The following is a 20,370-nucleotide window of genomic DNA, read 5'->3' on the forward strand; positions in this document are numbered from 1 at the left end:
CTAGCACTGCACTAGGCACATGCATTTTATTTTAGGTGGCCATGCAACCTAGAAATGTTTTTCAAAATGCTCAGCAAATAACTGAATTCCATTACAGTTCTGCACAAATCTATAACGTGTATAAATATTTGGGAAATATGTCTTAGGAAAGAAGTATGGATTAGAGAAATACGTATATATTTTTTCTAATATACATATATTAGAAATCCATTATAGATTTTAAAAGATTATTTGATGTTTGCTGATGATAGAATCAATTACAGTATATTTCAAGTGTACTTAACTGTCATTTAGATGAATTAAGATATTTTTCCTATAAGTCACATTTAAAAAAAATAAATTAACCAAGAATAGAATCTCCCATTAAATCTGTCCTAAATACTTACAGTTCTTTAAGGTTGGATAGTGTCCTGATTGCAGTGGGGAATTCATCAAGGTTATTATAATTTAAATCTCTGAAAGTAAGTAAATAGTATTTTTAGTTTTTCATTTTCAGATTCATATATATTACATTTACTAGGAAAGTTAACATGTTATTTCAATGGACCAGTGTCAGTGATGAAAATTCTCATTCCTTCTCTATTTAATCTTTACCTGAGGATATTTTTTCTATTGCTTTTTCAGAGAAGTCTAATGGAGGGATTGGGGGGGGGGGGGAGAGAGAGAGAGAGAGACAGAGAGAGAGAGAGAGAGAGAGAGAGAGAGAGTTATCGACATGAGAGACACATCAATTGGTTGCCTCCTACAGGTGCCCCAGCCAGGACAGGGAGCGAACCCACAACTCAATTACATGCCCTTGACTGGAATCAAACCTGAGACCCCTTAGGTTCCCATGCTAACGCTCCTTCCACTGAGCAGCACCAACCAGGGCTCATTCCTTCTCTTCACGGAGAGAGGTTTGTTTGGCGTGCTGATCACCACCATTCCACAAGTCTCCGCATTAAAATGGCCATTAGATTGATCATGAGACATTTCAAAGAGTCAAGTCTCAATGGCACAGGGGCATTTCAAAAAAGGGAGGGCACATAGAGCCGTGTCAGTGTCCAAGTAGGAGGGATGCTCGGCCAAGTGTTAAAAGCTTGCTAATGTGGCTCTTCACCTGAGCCTAGCTCACTCAGCTGCCAGATTGTACGGGCACTACTCTGGGCTCCTGAGTCACATGCCCTTTCTTGTTCCCTCCTCCATTCTCTTCTTCCCCCTGCTTTTTAGAGTCTCTCCTGAGAGGCCCTCTTGGAGAGCTGCTTTGTCCCTGGCTCCTGTGGAGTGCCCGTGCCCCTCACAGCCTGAGGTCCGCATGACAACCTGCTTCTGGAGAGGTTTATATGTGCAGGGTCCTCTCAGGAAGCACATTAGGTCTAGAATTTTCTCAGGGACACAAATAGTGATTCAGATCAGGAGCATGATGTTTTCGTTGGTCTGTGAGGCAAAGCTCTGTATTATTTTTCATGCACATAGATGGGATAGCCAAACAATCTCAAATCATTAATTTCCCTATTTGTTATGACACAAATGGCTTTTCAATTCCATTGCTCAGAGGAGCTTTATAGATTTACTCCACCTTATAGCTACATCTTTGTATGAAAAAGTAATTGCCTCCTGGTCTCTGGGAATGGCAGATTTCCCAGATGACACAGAAAAACCTTTGGTCGGGCAATCAGATGTGGTTAGATCTTCCTCTGTGGAAAAGAACTGCTATTTAATTTTAAGAGAGAGATAATTTAACTGAGTTAGACATGAATCAAGATTCCTACTTGTCTGACACAAACCATCGTTAAGCTATCCTGCAGGCAGGAAACTTGGGTCTTTTGTGGACATAAATTTTCTTCCTGTTTGTAAATCTCTCCAGATGCTCTGTTTTGATTAAAAAAGTATTGGGTCCTTATAAATTACTTGGATTTCTAGTGAGAGAAAGGAGGACATTGGGAGTAACCAATTGACTGATCCTCAGCTATGGGCAAGGGGAGGGGAGGGGGTTCAATAAGACTCGCAGGAGTTTCTCCTAAAATGTTTTATTCTATGGTATTTATATGCAATCCTGGGTCCTCACCTAAACATGAGGGGTTAGGGGGTGGAGGGAGACTATTTACGGAAATAGCCATCAGAGCGCATCTTGTTTTTGTTCCTGTTGAGTTGAAAAGGACCGAAGGTGCTTTCCATTGCTAAGATCCCCCACCCAGATCTGTGTAGATAAGGAAGAAGTTCTAATTTTTCCTAGCACCATGGAAACTGTTTGCCTATGCCACTGAGTTGACATCCAAGTCCTGCCTGGACAAGTTCATCTTTGGCATCTCCTTATGAGGACGATTCCTCCCTTCTAGGAGGAAACACAGAGTGACTTAAGTAACCCGGGAAGGGGAGCTGTTAGTGCTGATCGGCCTCAAGAAGACCACGAACAATAGATGGTCTGGAAGGAAATCGGGGGATGCAGAGCCGGTTGGAAGTTAAATTGATCCTGTGCAAATTGTTAAGCTCTGTATGCAAATGAATAAAGGGCTCCAAGGCCACAGCAGAGGTGGTCTCTGGGTATCCCCTCTGCAGTCCTGTCACAGCCAGCATCGTCGATTCAGTGGCCCTGTGTGGTTTCTTGTGCTTGAGTAGTAAAAACATGAAGGTTGGAGTTGGGGCACAGCTGGAACCACCCTCCTCCCCCGGCACACTCAGAACCTGCTCTGCCTGTCACCCCGTCCTCACTACGGCTCTCCCACTCCACAGGGAAGGGCTCAGCCAGGGTGTGTGGCCCATAGGAAGCCCTTCTCCAAGTGGCTTTGGGATACACTCTAGGCTACGGTCAGGTCAGCTGGCCGGGCTCTAGTTTCATTACAGGTAACAACGCAAAACTAAATTTTTGACTTCTTCTTTGGAAGTAGAATGTAGCAGTGAACGTGGATTTTGAAGTCGAACTACAGAAGGAAGCAAATCCCAGTTATGCTATTGAATAACTGTAATGTTGGTAAAATCCTTAATAGCACTGGGCCTAAGATGGGAGAGTAATGTCTGCTTTCATAGGATAGTTGTAGGATTAATTGAAAGTGTGACAAATGTCCAGTGCCATATTTGACCATGGATATATACTCAATGCATGGTAGCCACCATAACTTGTTAGTCTTTAGATTTGCTTTTAGCATGAACTCTGCTGTTTCCTAATGAGACACCTGTTCATCTCAGAGTGCAGCCTGGTCTTGCATCCTGGACAATATAGAATTTATTCTTCTTTTTAAAGTGTATTTTTATTGTTGATAGGATTACAGATATCTCTCATTCCCAAACACATCGTCTCTGCTCAGTGGAAAGCATCTCCTTTAGCTTCTAATGATTCTAACTAATTTATCACTCTTGTTAGATCAAGATAAAATCTTGTTTAGCTTTGCCAGGTGTGTGTTTGTGTGTAAGATAAAGCCGCAGTGAATATCTGTGTAAAGCTCAGGCAATTAACCAAACCAAACAGCCATCTCGACTTTAAGGCTGTTTTGATTCCTTCAGAATACTCAGGAAAACACTGAAAAAAGGGAAACAAATAAAAGGTTAACTCACAAAGTCTCTAGGCTGTGGAGCCCATCAAAGCATTTCTTTCCCAGAGAGTGGATTCTATTGTTATGGAGATGCCTGCAGGAGAACATTACAGACAGTCAGCAAGGCACACTGCACATAGAAACTTAGGCACATTTCAATCGCTTAAATCCAAAGAGACTTATACTAAAGAATGCACTAATTACATACAAGAAATGCTGTGTTTAACCTTTTGTAAAAAGGTTATATGCTCCATTCACTCTTGCCATAGATGATTTTATACCTTAGGGCAGTGGTTCTCAACATTCCTAATGCCGCGACCCTTTAATACAGTTCCTCATGTTGTGGTGACCCCCAACCATAAAATTATTTTCGTTGCTACTTCATAACTGTAATTTTGCTACTGTAAACAATATGTAATTATATATGTATTTTCCGATGGTCTTAGGCTACCCCTGTGAAAGGGCCTGTCGACCCCCAAAGGGGTCGGGACCCACAGGTTGAGAACCGCTGCCCTAGAATTTAATAGGCAGTCACAATTTTACCTTTTAGGTTGAGATATCAGGTATGAGCAACATGATTGATAAAAACAAATCCAGGTTGTTCAGTGTGGTTGTTCAGCATATTTTCCCACAAGGGTTAATTAGCATGGCTTTTGGAGGTAGGAGATAAGAAAGATACTGACCCTCATTGACAAATGGAGGGTGGAGGAAAGGTCCCGGTGTATCAGCACATTTTTTGTTGAAGCTGATGGCTTATGATGACTACATTCCCAGGGTAGGGCCGCAGGGTAAGAGAAAACAGCAATCTTGACTGCAGAAAATGATGATCATATATTTTGGCTGCCCAAGGAGATTAGTTATCTTGACGCACTATTAGTGTGTATAATTATCACCACTGGTTCAATGGTAAGTCAGTGAGGTCAAGGCCAATGAGAGCAATTGTGCACATAACTGAAAACTGGATCAAGTCCCAAAGAGATTTTGGAAAATGAGCTTAAGGAAGACAGCGTGAAAAAGAATAGCTGGCTCTCTGTAAATCTATTCTCTCTAGTGCAGTGATTTTCAACCGGTGTGCTGCAAGAAGTTTTAAAACATGCAATACCTGACTATTTAGTCAGGGGCACTAATGACTTTTTATTTAGATTGTCAAATAATAAAATGACAATAGCAAACACAACAATAGCCGTCAGTATGAGTAAATGAAAATTATACATTTTTTTGGTCAGATTGGCAAAAATACAATTTTTGGTGTGGCCCAAAATTTTAGTAATTAGTTTATGTGTGACAGCAGCTGATAAAGGTTGAAAACCACTGTTCTAGTGGAAGAGAAAACAAAGCACCTACCCAGCTTCTGGCATGTCCATAGCACCATGTTTGTAAGTAAAATTCAGTTTAGAAAGATGTTAATATCACCCAGAATTTGTTATTCTTTCAGGCTAAGGTTCTTATTCTAATAGTAGAGGCCTGTTGCATGAAAAGATTCGTGCAATAGGCCTTCCCTTCCCCTGGCTGCTGGCACTGGTTTTCCTCTGGTACCCGGGACCCAGGCCTTTGCTCCGGCTGGAGCCGCCTTCAGTCTTCGCTCCTCCGCTTCACGCCTACGTATGCAAATTAACCACCATCTTTGTTGGCGGTTAATTTGCATATTGCTCTGATTAGCCAATGGTAGGTGTAGCGAAGGTATGGTCAATTTCAATCTTTGTCTATTATTAGATAGGATATATGCGTTGGGTTCATATGAGATATATGTAATATTTATTGAGGATCTTCTACATGCAACACATGGGGAAAGGGATTGAGGGGAACCTAAAAACATGAATAAAAAGCTGGTGAGCTCTCAAAGTAGTATACAATGCAAAAGACAGACATGCCGTCAAGTAAAGTGGAATGATTGGAGGCAGTGGTGGGCGGGTGGGTGGGTGAGAAGCGAAGGGAGAAATAGTGCAGAAGAGACCTTGGTCCAGGTTCTTTCAGGAACTGATCTTACAGCCTTGCAAGCAGCTGCTATTTTCCTCTATCAGCATCAACTGATATTTTATATACATGGGGCATATTTCTACATTCTTACAGAAGACTGGTTATTTTTCAAACTATTACTTGAGAGTCATTTTGATTTACTAAAACAATGGAACCTAGACCTATGGGTGGGGAGGTATAGACATGCATAGCTCACTCTCAGGTTCATTCTTGCTTCTCTTTCCTTGGTAGGGATTCAGGAGTATTTATTTATTTGTTAATCCTCACCTGAGGATATTTTCCCATTGATTTTTAGAGAGAGTGGAAGGGAGGGGGAGAGATATATATAGAGAAACATTCATGTGAGAGAGACATCTATTGGTTTGCCTCCCACATGTGCCCCAACCAGGGCTGGGGATTGAGCCTGCAACTAAGATACATGTCCTTGACTGGAATTGAACCCATACCCTTTAGTCCATGGGCTGATGCTCTATCCATTAAGCCAAACCAGCTATGCCAAGAATATTTATTAAATAACTAGAGGCCCGGTGCATGAATTTGTGCACGGGTAGGGTCCTCAGCCTGGCCAGCAATTGAGGTGAGGTGACTGGCTGGGGGTAGGGACCCCAGGAGGTGGGCCAGCCAGCACCCCCCTCAGGGCTGATTTGGGGGGCTGGCCAGCCAGGGGGAGGGGCTGGGGGAGGTTGGCTGTGGGAGTGCACTGACCACCAGGGGGCAGCTCCTGCATTGAGCGTCTGCCCCCTGGTGGTCAGTGTGTGTCATAGCAACTGGTCTGCTGGTTGTTCCAGTTGTTCCAGTCATTCGGTCCTAACGGTTGCTTATGCTTTTATATATATAGATAAGAATGGCATATTTCAATTTGACCTGAATTATAAGTTATTATCAGAAATATGGCATTTTTACTAATTGTACAGTGTGGTGGTTACTTGTACAATATACAATGGGGAGAGGTCATATTTTATTATCTTTGAATGCCCAACAGTACTTGGCACTTAGCAGGTGTTCCATAAATGTTGTTTCATTCTTTTATACAATTAGAACACTTATGAGTCATTTTGGGGAGGGATTCAGGGGGTTTTCCACCCTTAAAATGTCCCTATTCAAGGTTTGACGGGCCAGCATTTTAAGGTCAAGGTCTTAGAAGAGTGAATTTAGAAATTGTTAAAAGGGAGAGAGAAAAAAAAAAAATCAATAGAACTTACAGAACTACCAAGCTGGAGAGGTTTCCAAAGGCATAGTCTGGTATGTGGTGTATTTTGTTCAGGGCCAAGGTCATGGCCTGCAGTGCTGATAAACTTCTGAAAGCCTGGACAGGGATTTCCGTCAGAGCGTTGTCATCCAGCCACAGGTGCCTCAGCGAATGCAGGCCACTGAAACAGCTGGGGGGGACGTAGCTGATGTGGTTGGCATCCAGCCGCCTGGGGAAGAGAGCAAGCAAGAATGGAGAAGAGAGCAGAGCCCGGGCCTTGCAAGAAAACCCTCTGTATGCTGATTAACATGAATAAAACGGGCCAGGGGCCCTCATGGTCCTCGGATGTCTGGAGCATTTTGCTCTCTTGCTAAACTCTCTTTCTCACTCAAGAGGAGAGCCATTGCTTCTTAGGTCCCCTCGGCTGTAAAATTCCATGGTGCTTGGTTCTCTTCCAGGCTTGTGGGTAGCATGCTTTCATGCCTGAAGTGGCCTCCCAGAGGTATAAAGATTCAGGTGAGGATCTTTTAGTTTTCCTTTCTGACACCAAGTGAAAGACACCCTCTCCTCTCCCTCCTGCCCCAAGCCAAATACATGCCTTTGTGTTTGTCCCTCAGACTGTTTTGAACATACTGAGCATGCTAATCCACTGGTTTGTTTATTAAGCTCTGGGAAAAGATTGTTGCAGTATTTGAAAGGAACGGAGTGATTTGTAAAGGCTGTTCCAGCGCTGGAAGGCCTAAAAACTGCTGGCTTTCTTGCTCACCCTAACCATTGGCACTGGGCAGATGTTTGTTTTTCCTGACATTTTAAATGAATAATAAAATTAACAACATTCCCAGCTTTTGCTTCCTTTTTTCCACACACCATTTTTTTTTTTTTTCTCAAATGGGAAAAGACATCTAAATATAGATCTGGTTAATGAGGTGTTGCAACTTCAGAGCCAGCAGAGGGAGTGCAATTCATTTATTTTCCCCAATCCAACACAAACAGCTGTAATGACAATGTCTTAACTTTTCTTGTTGAAGTGACCAGACACACAAATAATGAAAAATTTCTGTAAGGTGCATGAACAATAGAACTGCCATCACTCTGCTAGGCTTCTAACGGCCCCCACTCATCTTTTCCCCTATCTGTTCTTAAGGCTCACCCATTTGTTTGCATTTTTCAAAGCTGGGATTTAAAAGAGGAAGAGTTTCATGTTAAGCAGTCCATGTATTAAGAAGGATTAGGAAATCACGAGTGGATTTTGAAAAATATTTTAGGAAGCATTTAAGACTAAACAGATGTAGGAAGCACACCAGGGTCAGGAAGCAATCCCCTGCACACCAAATTTAAACAATTTAGAAACAGAGAATGCTCTGCGGTAGGGAGCAATGGAAAGCGGCTCCCTCACTTTCGGTCGCAGCGTGGCTTCGCTCGTCCTCTGGCTGCTACTTCTGACTGAGTGGGAACAAGTGATGTCTTCAAGGTCGTGAGCCAAGTGTTGATAGTAAGTAATGGAGATAAGGTCACTTGGAACGCAGTTTAACAGTCCGGTGTCATACCCCACTCACAATTACACTTCCCGTGGAACAACTGTTACTGTAGGCAGCAGAAGCCCAGCTTCCAAATATCTCAAGGTTCTGTCAACAGATGGAGCTGGAAATGTTTAGGAAAACTCAACACTGTCTCTTCCTCTTTCTCCTGCAACAACATGCTCAGCCCATGTTCAAATAAGGTGTAATTTCATCAGGGGACGAGGAGGTGATTATTATTGTTTGACTAGAAGGAAAGCACATATGTAAACTCCTCTTAATGACTGTGCTGATTAAAGAATGAAGACTTTATTTAAATAATATGAGTTTCCAAGTTTTAGTTGACGTATTGTCTGATTATTGCCAGTTGTTAAGCATTGAAACGCCTAGTGGCTTCTAAGAGTCCTGAAAATGACTGTTCTTAAAGTTGAGCGCAAATCTCGGGCTACATTTACTAGATACAAAAGACTCTCAGCATTGAGTCATAGGCTTGTCTTCTTTGATCTCTAAGGCACTACCAAAGTTTCTGCTGGATCTTGAAGTGACCCTGGGATCAGTTTCCAATGTTAATAAGTCCATTTTTCTGGATAGATGTCTTTTATGAATCACTCCTCTCCCCCACTGCCCCCCCCCCTCCCCCAAGAAAAAGGGATGTAATCTGGCCTCTACACTGTCATCTTAGAGCAATTTGCTATCTGAAATGAAGTGAGTGAGACAGGGCAATTCTTTAAGTCTTAACACTCTGAGTACTAATACTCGTGAATTCAATACTTGGGTATCCTGACTGCAGCACTAAAACGTTTCTCTGCCAGAACAGTTTCATATAAGAAGCTTCCAATAAATGATACTCCTCTTAAATGCAGTGTTTTGAGGTCCATGTCCACCTGGCCTCAGTGGTCCAAATCTAATTCAGAGAGTGGCATGTTGTTCGCATTCAGAGGCAGTATCTGATTTAATATTAATAGAAGATCCCCAGGCTAAACCAGAGTATGGAATTAATTATACAGCCAGTCATACAGGTGGTTCTTACAGAACAAGGTTCAGACTGTGGACAAAGCAGCTGGCAGGGCACAACTTGTGCCTATTCTGTGAGCAAACAAAGAGCTCGTATTATATCAATCTGCTCTTTTTGGGCAGCTGGACATTTTCTATTCATATGCTTGGAAAATGCAACATTTAAGCAGTGAGGTATAAGAAAAATGACACTAGACAGGACATGAAAATAGGTAAAAAGGTGGTTCTATAACATTATCAGGAGCAATAAAAATAACTACATTATATAGCTTCATTTTAAGTGTTTCTTTGTTATTCTATTTCATGCAAATCACAAGGTGTGTGTGTGTGTGTGTGTGTGTGTGTGTGTGTGTGTGTGTGTAAGCAGCTCAGAATCTGTGAATTAGTGCAGAGATTTGGAATGAGAAATCTTGGACCCAAGTCAGTATAGCAGCTTTGTGACCATGGCCAGGTCAATGGACTCAGTTTTCTGTAACATGGAGACAACACCTTTCTGTTTTATAGGGTTGCTTATGATTAAAGAAAATAATACAATGGAGTTTTATAAACCATAACGCATCTTAATGATCTTAAATTATTGCAAGGTTAACAGTTGGTGTTTTTTGATCATCAAAACAATTCCCAAAATAAAAAAGGTAAACTCAAATTTTGCCTCAGTCAAAATTTAGTTAAAACAAATGCTAGGTTGCCAGTGAATTTGTTTGAGAAACACAGACAACTTTTTTCACCTCTCTTAAGAGAATTTATGAAGAGGTGTCTGTAATTATAATTAAGAGAAGTCACCCTTATTTGTTATCCTTCAGTATTATCATTATGTGTGTATGTGTGTTTTGTTCCTGATACATTGCTGAATATACCATCTTCTTTCTAAAGGCAAAGAAGAAGTGGTGACACGCGGAAGATGTCACATTCTCAGAGAAAGTTCCTAGCAATGATGTTGGCATTTAAGTTTGTATCTATCAATAATGTGATAGAGGCAGCACAAAACCTGCATGCAGTTAGATGTGGTAAAATAAAACTCTTTAGCAATGGGAGTGGCTGTAGAAAGATCACGCTGATAGCACTGTACGGGAGGAATGGGTGGGAAAGCCACGGTGGAAGGGTCAAGGCAGAGGCGGTTAGGGGTGATCAGGCAGGCAGGCAGAGCGGTTAGGGGCAATCAGGCCAACAGGGGAGAGTGGTTAGGGGCGATCAGGCAGGCAGGCAGCGGCAGTGATTAGGGAGAGATAAGATGGGTGCCTGAATGAAGTATGGAAATGGAGAGGAAAGTCTGATATGAGAGATGCTAAGTAAGTGAGCCTGACAGAATGAGGGACTCGCCAGATGTGGCCAGAGGAAGTAAGGAAGTTATGATGACTCCATGTGCCATCCTGGGTAAGTGGGTGAATGGAGCCCATATAAGAGCAGGGATGAATGTTACCCAGAATTATATAAACTAAAAATAAAACAGAACTGCATGTTCACTGTGAATATAGTTCTTTAATGTCAATGTAACCTAGTGATGAAAAACTAGGAAGGTAACAGGCAAAGAAGAAAAAAATCAATCTTTTATGTCAGACAGTGGCAAATAAAAGGTGCTAATTTTCTTACCCTCTTATGAATATTTTCCATAATGTTTTCATGCATAAAAGGTTAATTGTACAAATTGTATTTTTTTAAAGAAACATTTTGCCAATTTACTCTGTGCCTCTGGAAGGAATTTTTGATTTCTAAATTGTATTATTATAGGGATAAGAGAATCTATGAGCTCATTCTTGCTATTGTTGTTCAGAAAAATAGTCCTTTACATATATATATATCTTTAAATGATACTTTGCCAATGTATCACACAAACTTACGTCTTTGTTTGAGAATGTCTTTGATGAGCCATCTATACTAATAAAAAGGTAATTTGCTAATTAGACCGTATAGACTGGACATCTTCCGGACAAAGCCACAGTGGCAGGGCCGAGGCAGAGGCAGTTAGGGATAATCAGGCAGGCAGGCAGAGTGGTTAGGGGCAATCAGGCTAGCAGGGGAGAGTGGTTAGGGGCGATCAGGCAGGCAGGCAGGTGAGTGGTTAGGAGCCAGCTGTCCTGGATTGCGGATCAGGCCTAAACTGGCAGTCAGACATCCCCTGAGGGGTCCTGGATTGGAGAGGGTGCAGGCCAGGCTGAGAGGGACCCCCCCCTCCCAGTATACAAATTTCATGCACCGGGCCTCTAGTTAACTATAAGAAAGAGTTAGTCAAAAGATAGGCCATTGATCTGGGCTAATTTCATATCTGAGATTACTGTAATAATGTCAATTATTAACATGGATGACTTGAGGGGAAAAAAGCTTAGGTGTGAATAATGCTGCAGCTGCAGGCATAATAGCACTCAATAAATGAGAGTTCTTTCAATAAATGAGGGTTCTTTTTCATTGTGAATCATGGCATCTTCATGACTGACATTGCTATTTCATATTTGGATGAGCATTTTTCTTCATACATTTAAAAGAAATGACCAACTCTCTTGTACATACATTTGTAGATTTAATGAGACCATTATGAAAAATTCACAAATAGTCAAAAGACCACAGTGATTGAGATCATTTATAAAATCTTAAGAAATAAAACTATTTTCAGTTAACTTACTGTTGCAATGAAATGAGATCATGTAGTTTCAAGCTTGTGTGTAATACAATTTGAAACTTTCAGTCAAGATGGTGGCTTACGTAAGGTAAATGCCATACTTACCTCCTCTCATAACCACATCAAAATGACAACTAAACAACAGAACTACCATCATTCAGAACCACCTAAAATCTGGCAGAATGGAAGTCCTACAACTAGGGAATTAAAGAAGAATCCACATCAAGACTGGTAGGAGGGTTGGAGATGCAGAATTGGCTGGTCACACACCCATGTGTGGCAGATAAAAACCAGGAGGGATATCTTGGTTGCAGAGGTCCCCCTTGAGGAGTGAGGGTTCACAGCCCACACCAGGCCCCAGCCCAGGTTTCCAGTGCCAGGAAGAGAAGTCCTCATAGCTTCTGACTATAAAAACCAGCAGGGATTGAGGCTGAGGGAGATAGAGGCTGCTGGAGTTCCTGGCAGCTCCTCTTACAGGACCCATGCATGGACTTACTCAGACTAACTCCTTCTGAGCTCCAGCGCTGGGCAGCAGCTTGAAAGGCACCAGAGACATATGGGGAGGAATTGATTTATCTGGCATCAGGGCGAAAGCTTGTGTGTGCGCACGTGCGTGTGTGTGTGTGCATGTGTGTGCGCGTATGTGTGTGTGCAGCTTTCTACCAGACATAGGCCATTGTTTCTTTGATGAGCCCTTCCCTGACAGCGCAGGCAGGTGGGTGCCATATGTGAGACTTCATCAACCTGGTTCACACTGTTTGCCTTGCTCTGGTGATTCCTGAGGGCCCCCCCTCCCCAACTTTTGGATCCACCCAAGCTGTTTCCAGTGACTTTCCCATTGAATCGTCTGTCTTGGCTCATGCTTCAGATTTTCCTAAAATTTCTCAAACAAGCAACATCTGGCCTCAGCATGCCCCACTTCTTGCTAAGTGGCCCCAGGCTCAGAACTAGCAGAAGCTGGTCTTGGTTCAAAGCTTGGCCTCACCTGGGCACATCCAAGCTGAGCATAAGAAGCAGCCACCTGCAGATCACTTTGTAGCTCATGCTGGGTGGCTCCAGGCAGAACACAGGTCGTGGCTGGCCTTGGCCTGTACCTCCTGAGAGACCACAGAGCCAGAATACTGGGGGACAGCCTCAGACCACATCAAAACATCATCCAAATGACACATTCAAGGGGAAGACTCAGCAGGCACCAAAGCCCCACTGAAGTAAGTCTTGCTCTGGAGTGTGGGGGGACTGCACAGCTGATCTTCCATGATGGCCAGAGGTTAGTGGTTGCAGCCAGTCCTTGCAGCTGATCAGGCTGAGGGTAAATCCCTTCCAATGATGTGCCAGCAGCAATTGAGGCTCAACTACAAAAGGAGGATGTACTCAGCCCACATGACAGGATTCACCTCAGGTGCCCAGCTTGGGTGAAAAGGGAGACTGTGCCACTGGACTCTACTGAACACCAACTACATTAGGCTACTCTACCAAGCCTGGGAGACATAGCAGCTCTACCTGATATATAGAAACAAACTCAGGAGGTTGCCAAAATGAAGAGACAAAAAAACATGTTCCAAGTGAAAGAACAGAACAAAATTTGAGAAACAGAACTAAATGGAGAGAAGCAATCTACTAGATGTAGAATTCAAAACACTAGTTATAAGGATGGTCTCTGAACTTAGAACCCCAAGATCATTAAAAAGGACCAATCAGAAATGAGAGATACACTAATTGACATGAAGAATAATTTATAGGGAATCAACAGTAGAGTAGATAAAGCCAAGAATCAATCAGCAATTTGGAATATAAGGGAGCAAAAAACACCCAATCAGAACAGCAAAAAGAATAAAAATATATGAGGACAGTATAAGGAGCCTCTGGGACAACTTCAAGTGTACCAACATTCACATAGTGGGAGTGATGAAAGGAGGAGGAGGAGGAGGTGGAGGGGAGAGAGAGAGAGAGAGAGAGAGAGAGAGAGAGAGAGAGAGAGAGAGAAATTGAATATCTATTTGAAAAAATAATGGCAGAAAACTTCCCTAACTTGGTGAAGGAAATAAACATACAAGTCCAAGTAGCACAAAGAGTCCAAAAACAAGATGAACCCAAAGAGGCCCACACCAAGATGCATCATAATTAAAATGCCAAAGGTTAAAGACCGAGAGAGAGAATCTTAAAAGCAGCAAGAGAAAAGCAATTAGTTACCTACAAGGGAGTTCCCATAAGACTGGCATCTGATTCCTCCACAGCAACTTTGTAGGCCAGAAGGGTTCAAAGTGATGAAAGCAAGACTACTCTACCCAGCAAAGGTATCATTTAGAATCAAAGGACATATAAAGAGCTTCCCAGACAAGAAAAAGCTAAAGGAGTTCATCACCACCAAACCACTATTATATAAAATGTTAAAGGATCTTCTTTAAGAAGAAGAAGAAAAAAAGATAAAAATATGAATAAAAGGGCAAGAAATGCATATCTATCAACACGAATCTAAAAAATAAAATAAATGAACAAGCAGAACAGAAACAGACTCATAGATACAAAGAATATTTTGAAGGTTGCTAGATGAGAGGGAGTTTGAGGGGGTGGATGCAAAAGGTAAAGGGATTGAGAAGTACAAATTTGTTGTTGCAGAATAGTCATGGGAACTATCATGAGGAAGATAATCAATAACACTATGTATGGTGTCAGATAGGTACAAGATTTATTGGGATAATCATTTAGTAAGTTATACAATGTCTAATCACTGGGTATACACCTGAAACTAATATAATAATGCATGTTAATGTAATTGAAAAATAAAAAAAATACAATTTTACAAGGTACCTTAACTCTTTGCTATGGTGAAATTTTATTGCATTGGAAAACATTGGAGTTGATCATTGGAGTTGAATTTGTCAGGAGATCAGTATAATACTCTCATAATAGAATTTTATCTATCTGAACTCTTATAGATTGAAAAAAAAATATATATATATAGTCTTCATTATAATATGAGTCACTTTTATTATTAGTACTTTTTTTTAATATTGAGGGAGTGCCCACAATGTGAAATTTTAATGAAATTTCCCACCCATCTCCTTGGACGATATTAAACATATGAATATACATAAACACCATGATTGCTTACAAGGGATTTTCTGCTTTTGTTTTTTCTAACATTCTCCATCTTATTTGTTGGTAAATTTAATGTAAACCAGGAAGAAAAATGATTGCTTTATGTTTACCTCTGAAAAGTTAAAAAAGTTTTTTCCTCCCACTTCTCAAACTTGGGGAGAGATAAAATACAGTAATTCTGAGACTAGTCACCTGACTTGGCCAGCAGCCAGATGAAGTGTCAGCTGAACCGAACTTCTGTCTCTCTGGAATCACTGGGGAATGCAAGATTCCAGTGAGAAATATTTTGTAAAGTCAATTTACAATTTACAGAAATATTTTGTAAAGTCAATTTCCCAGAGGTCACCACTACTGTGAATTTTATAATGTAGATGATCTATAGCCAAAGTAACATGAGAATTAACTTCTTCAGTTTCATATTTCTCCATAGAAAACAAAGACCATCTTTTCATCAGGGGCACCATTAGTCTCCCAAGTACCATCAGGGTTTGAAACCTGGGGGTCATTTTTGAATATTCCTATTGCTTTCTAGCCAATCATTCACCAAGTTCTCTCCATTTATCTTTATCACAGAAACTCCATTTCCATTGTCTAGGTCAGCCTCTTATCTCTTCACACCTGTATTATTGCAACAGCTTCTGAGCTGGTCCTTTTGGCTTTGATCTCTTATCTCTTCAATTAACCCTCTAGGCTGCTGCTAGATTAATCTCCCTAAAATTGTGCTTTAGGTAATTTCCTTGCTAAGAATCCTTAGTTCTTCCACATTACCACTCCTTTTACAGAAACTTCTCATTCTAATATTCAAATCTCTCCACCCACTTTATCTAGCCAAACCTCTCTCTTATCTCTCTGTCCCAGTCGAGTCCTTCCCACAGATCTTCTGGGCCTGGTGTTCATGAGCATCCCTACCTCCCGCCTATCTAGATTGCATCAACTTACTATTACGGTTCTTTTGAAGTAGAAAAGTCCTCAGCTAAGACAATGGGAAAGTTAATTCTTGTAGATAGAGCAATCCCTAACTCCCCAAAGAAACTACTAGGGTCCAACGCTCAGCTCCAGAATGGCAGGTGGGAAAAGCCATGGTATAAAGATAAGAGTTTGCAGCCAGAAATCAGTGAATACAGGTTCAGTCAAACTGGGGGAGATTAGCTGGTCCTGAGCAGCAGTCTAGAACATCACTTAGAGATTAAGGCTTCAGTTCAGCAATTATTTCTTTGCCAAGGTGCTGCACCTGGTGCTGGAGATCTAGCAGTAAACCAGGCGGTCATGGTCCCAACCTGTATGGGACATGCTTTATACAGGTTAGTCAGATAACCAAGTCATTACGATGAAGTGTTCGGTGAAGGGAAATGCATGGTAGGAAGACCTAACCTGAATTTCACTTTTCTTCGAGATCCAGATCTGAATTTAAAATGGTCTATGTGTAATCTACTTAGTTGTTTCTCTTCAAACACATGTGTTTAAGATCAAACTCAGTATCTCCCACCCCATCCTCCCCAAATGTAGTCCTCTACCAGGGTTTCTTATCTCAGTGAAGGGCTTCATTAATCATATGGTTATATAAACCAGACTCTCAGGAATCATCCTTGATACCTCTTCCTCCTTCATTCTTCATAGCTAATTCATTGCCAAATATTAGTAATTTCATTTAAATAGTTCTCAAATCCATCTCCCTTTTTACATCTCCATTGCCCCCATCCTGACAAAGTTTTCCTTTCTCTCCTAGACAATTTCAGATCTGCCCGTGCCCTTTCATGTCTAAAATCCTCCAGTGGATTCCTATTGCTTTGACAATAAAGATGAAAAGTCTTGATGTGTTCCTAATGGCTTTCAAAGGAGCTGGACTCCACCTGCCTCACTAGGCTCTTTTTTCACTTCTCTCCACCTCACTCTTCCTGATTCAGCTACACTGACCTTCCTTCTGTTTCCTGATGTGCCAACTTTTCCCATCCCCCACTCCAGCCCCTACCCCACTATAAGATTTTGCACCTATAGTTCCCTCTGTCTGGAATGCTTGTCCCTCTTGTCTTTGTCTAATCAACTTTTACCTTTGCAACAGAGAAAAGATACCCTTTCTCACCTGCAGTTTCTTCATCAGGAAAGTGGAGTCAAGTTCCACCTCACAGGAAATGAGGGATCAGACAACCAAATACATAAGGAAACACTAAAAATAAATGTCTGGCCACACTATAAAAATATTGTTGCCTTTTCTTCTTTAATGTCTTCATTTCTGTCCTGCAGCATTACAACTGTTCTTTCTTTTTGTAAACCTTCAAGCATGTCTGGAGTAGCACGTGTTTCTGTCAAGCTCCTTCCTTTCCCAGGCTGTAGTGCCTGTTCTCTGCAAGGGGTTCCCTGAGGGAGGCAAGACAGTGTGGTGGGGAATGGCAGATCTTGGAGTCAGAAAGACCAGAACTCTTATTCCAGACTCATTAGCCTGACTCCATCACAAGCCACATGACCTTGAGAAGGTCAAGTAATCTCTCTGAGTTTTTCGCTTCCTCATCACTAAGGTTTCTGCGAGGATGAAAGGGGATGATGCAGGTAAAAGTGCTTAGTAAATACTGGTGGCTGCTGCTTTCATAGCCATGGCATTTAATAACCTCCACATTCTGATTTTGTTTTTGCAATGTTCCCATTCTCTGCTGCCTTTTGATGTGCCTTTTCACAGTTCATTACAGGCCTCATCTGTCCTGAAAGGGGGGAAATGCTGCCCTTTCATGATTTGCCTTCCCATAGCAGTCACCCCTTAGGTTCCCCAAAGAGTTTAATTTACTTTCCAAAGTCAACCTTCATTTCACCTGACGAGGCTAAAAGAAGTTTAATTTACTTCTCATTCCACAACATCCATGTTCCCTTTTAGGTATCTGTCTATCCGCTATGACTGTCATGTATGTGATTGGTCAGAGCTCTGGCAGACAACTTGATGGAAGGAGCTTGCAGGCATGAGGCCTTACATGAGGTATTCCCATCCCGCCCGCCCCCCACCCCCCGCCCGCCCAATGGGATTCTGAGGACAGCGCTCTAATGTGAGCTCTCTTCTTGTAAGCATTGCATAGGAAGGGCTTTGTCTCTGAAAATAATTATCTTCTAATGTTCAAATGAGGTGGGGGGACAAGGCAAAGCTTCCCTTCTTCATCACCATTCACTGGGTGCTGGTTTGTGCTTGGTTCCATGAAGCGAACTCTCGGTGTAACAGACAAAACCCTCGGCCCCTAGAACTTCCAAGTCCACCTTCATCCCACAAAATATGCTGGCGCTTTTGTGATAAAACAAAATAAAAACCATGGTATGTTTTTATTAAGTAGGCTTGTAATTTCTCTTTCTGGAGAGTATTTTAGTGGAAGGAATAGTGTCACTAATACTAAAACCATTACTTTTTTTAAAAACCCCTTTGATCCTTTAATCTTATCCTCTTGGCTACCTCACCTTGCTCTCTGTCTGCTCACACCTCTTTGTCTTGTGTTACTTCCTTCCCATCCTTTATCCTCGGAAACCCAATAGGCTCCTGGGTATTAACAGAAGAAAGCGGCTGCTGGTTCTAGGCTTGCTTCCTTTCTACTCAGCCCTGCGAGTCCCACTGCCTCCTCGTCACCCATTCCTCTTGCTTACTGTCTTTTTTGACTATTATCCGCATTACCCTACTATGAAGAGTCTGGGTGAACTAACTGGCGTTTCGCAGGGTCCACGGGTGGGGTCTGTGGTCCTGAAATGGAATCACAATAAGCAGCCTGGGCAGATCACATTCCAGGCAGGAATTACACATTCCTCTTAGATTTTAGAATATAGTCTGAGGTGAATATTAGCTAATTGGAGAATAGAGATAGTACTAAAGATATGTCTCATTCTCCTTCCATTTTCTATTTACCAAACTATTATTTTTGTGATTGTGCATACCCCCCAGTTAGCTTTGGCAGTGTACTTGGAATAAAACCCGACATGTATTAAATCATTCTCTGATGAACGGGATACGTCATTTCCTTTGATCATTTCGTGCTTCACTAATGACGTGCTTGGACATCATTAACCACTATGCAAATGAAGCAAAGATTTTTTTTAAATAGATCAATTTCTTAACTATTAATACAAGGTGTGAGGGGATGGGAGGGTTAAGTTTTGAATTTCCATCAAATCCACTGTAATCTGACCCTAGTCTTGAAATGACTATAACGTGAAACGTTTGTTGGTGAAATACAACTCGCTGTGAATTGTGATTACATTTCCGATTCCTTTCCAGAAAACAGAAAGGAAATTAGGTTATGTTTGATTACATTACAAAAAATCCAACTGGTGTCTGGGCAATCATGACCAGTCAGAAGCCAAATGTGCACATTGTACAGGGGCCGGCCCCGGGCCATGCGGCTCTAGCGCATGGACTTGCCCTCTTATTCTTTAGCTGAGCAATTTGTAAGCATCACGAGAGAGTTAAAAGAACATGAAGGCACCTATCTGTTTTCATTATGAACAAAGCAAAAATGTCTTTTGTTTATGCAGAATAAATGGAAAATTACATCTCTTGAAACACGAGTCCAATCTGTTTCTTCCTCACCGCAGTGCTACCAATTTCAATATATCAAGTTTCTTAAACTTTCCTCAATGAAGCCAAGTCCATAGCAGTGGAGCAAAGTATCCAGTGACCTGTGTCAGTAGTCCTCAAGCGGTTTTGGTTTGTTAGGCCACTTTGTTAGTAGCACAGAACACTAAAAAACATTGGTTTCTCAAGTACATTGGCCACACAAATCACCCGAGAATATCGTTAAAGCAAAGCTGCTAACTAAGTGAGACAGAGACGAGGCCCAAGGTTCTGCATATCTTAGGAGGTGCCGCTGCTGCTGGACCGCATTTGAATACCAGGGTCAGGCAGCAGGTGGCCTCTGAACATTACCTGCCCAGGTTGTAAGTAGAATTAATAGGCAGAGGTGAGCTGTTTCAGGTAAGTACAAACAAGGCAACCCTGACTTTTACGTCATAGTCCACGTACATTTGTAATTCACACTGGAATGCAAAGTATGGATTTTGTTATTATTTCATGTTTAAAAAGAGTTCTGGAGAATATCTACATATCATCTGAAAGAATGCTGCAGGACACTCGTTCTCCCGGTCTTCACTTAAGAAGCTCTTCACTACATAATGAAACCAGTTAGAAAACACTAACATTCGGGTTAAATCGTTTTGGGGTGCAGCCTGGATGATTCTTCTGGGCAGCCAGGGCTGAGAAGCCCCCCTACAAGTTACAGAGCCAGGCAAGTATTCAGGGTGCTGTCGCCACGGCCCCGTGCTCCTTGGAGAGTGCATGTATAATAAAAAGAAAATAAAAATATCAAGAAAGATAGAGTGCATTCAAGAGAGAGAACAAAAGAGGAACCATTGGGTAAAGGGTGAAGGTCTAAGGGTTGCAGCAAGCCTTTCAGGAACTGCACGGAAGTCTCCCCGGTGTTGGCAGCCTGGATG

The 20,370-nt window shown here is 41.8% G+C and overlaps 1 protein-coding gene across 2 annotated transcripts in view; it reads right to left on the minus strand.

The window, feature by feature from the left end:
* Positions 1-20,370, minus strand: part of LGR5 (leucine rich repeat containing G protein-coupled receptor 5) — a 145,492-nt gene that overhangs the window by 38,037 nt on the left and 87,085 nt on the right. For both annotated transcript variants that reach the window (XM_036298873.1, XM_036298871.1), the window contains 3 exons: positions 6,689-6,904; positions 3,532-3,603; positions 387-455 (listed from right to left, as the gene is read on the minus strand). In XM_036298873.1, the coding sequence (XP_036154766.1) occupies positions 387-455; positions 3,532-3,603; positions 6,689-6,904 (357 nt within the window). The remainder of the gene's footprint in view (positions 1-386; positions 456-3,531; positions 3,604-6,688; positions 6,905-20,370) is intronic.

Source organism: Myotis myotis, unplaced genomic scaffold (genome assembly GCF_014108235.1).
Source record: "Myotis myotis isolate mMyoMyo1 unplaced genomic scaffold, mMyoMyo1.p scaffold_m19_p_3, whole genome shotgun sequence".
NCBI classification, from domain to species: Eukaryota; Metazoa; Chordata; class Mammalia; order Chiroptera; family Vespertilionidae; genus Myotis; species Myotis myotis.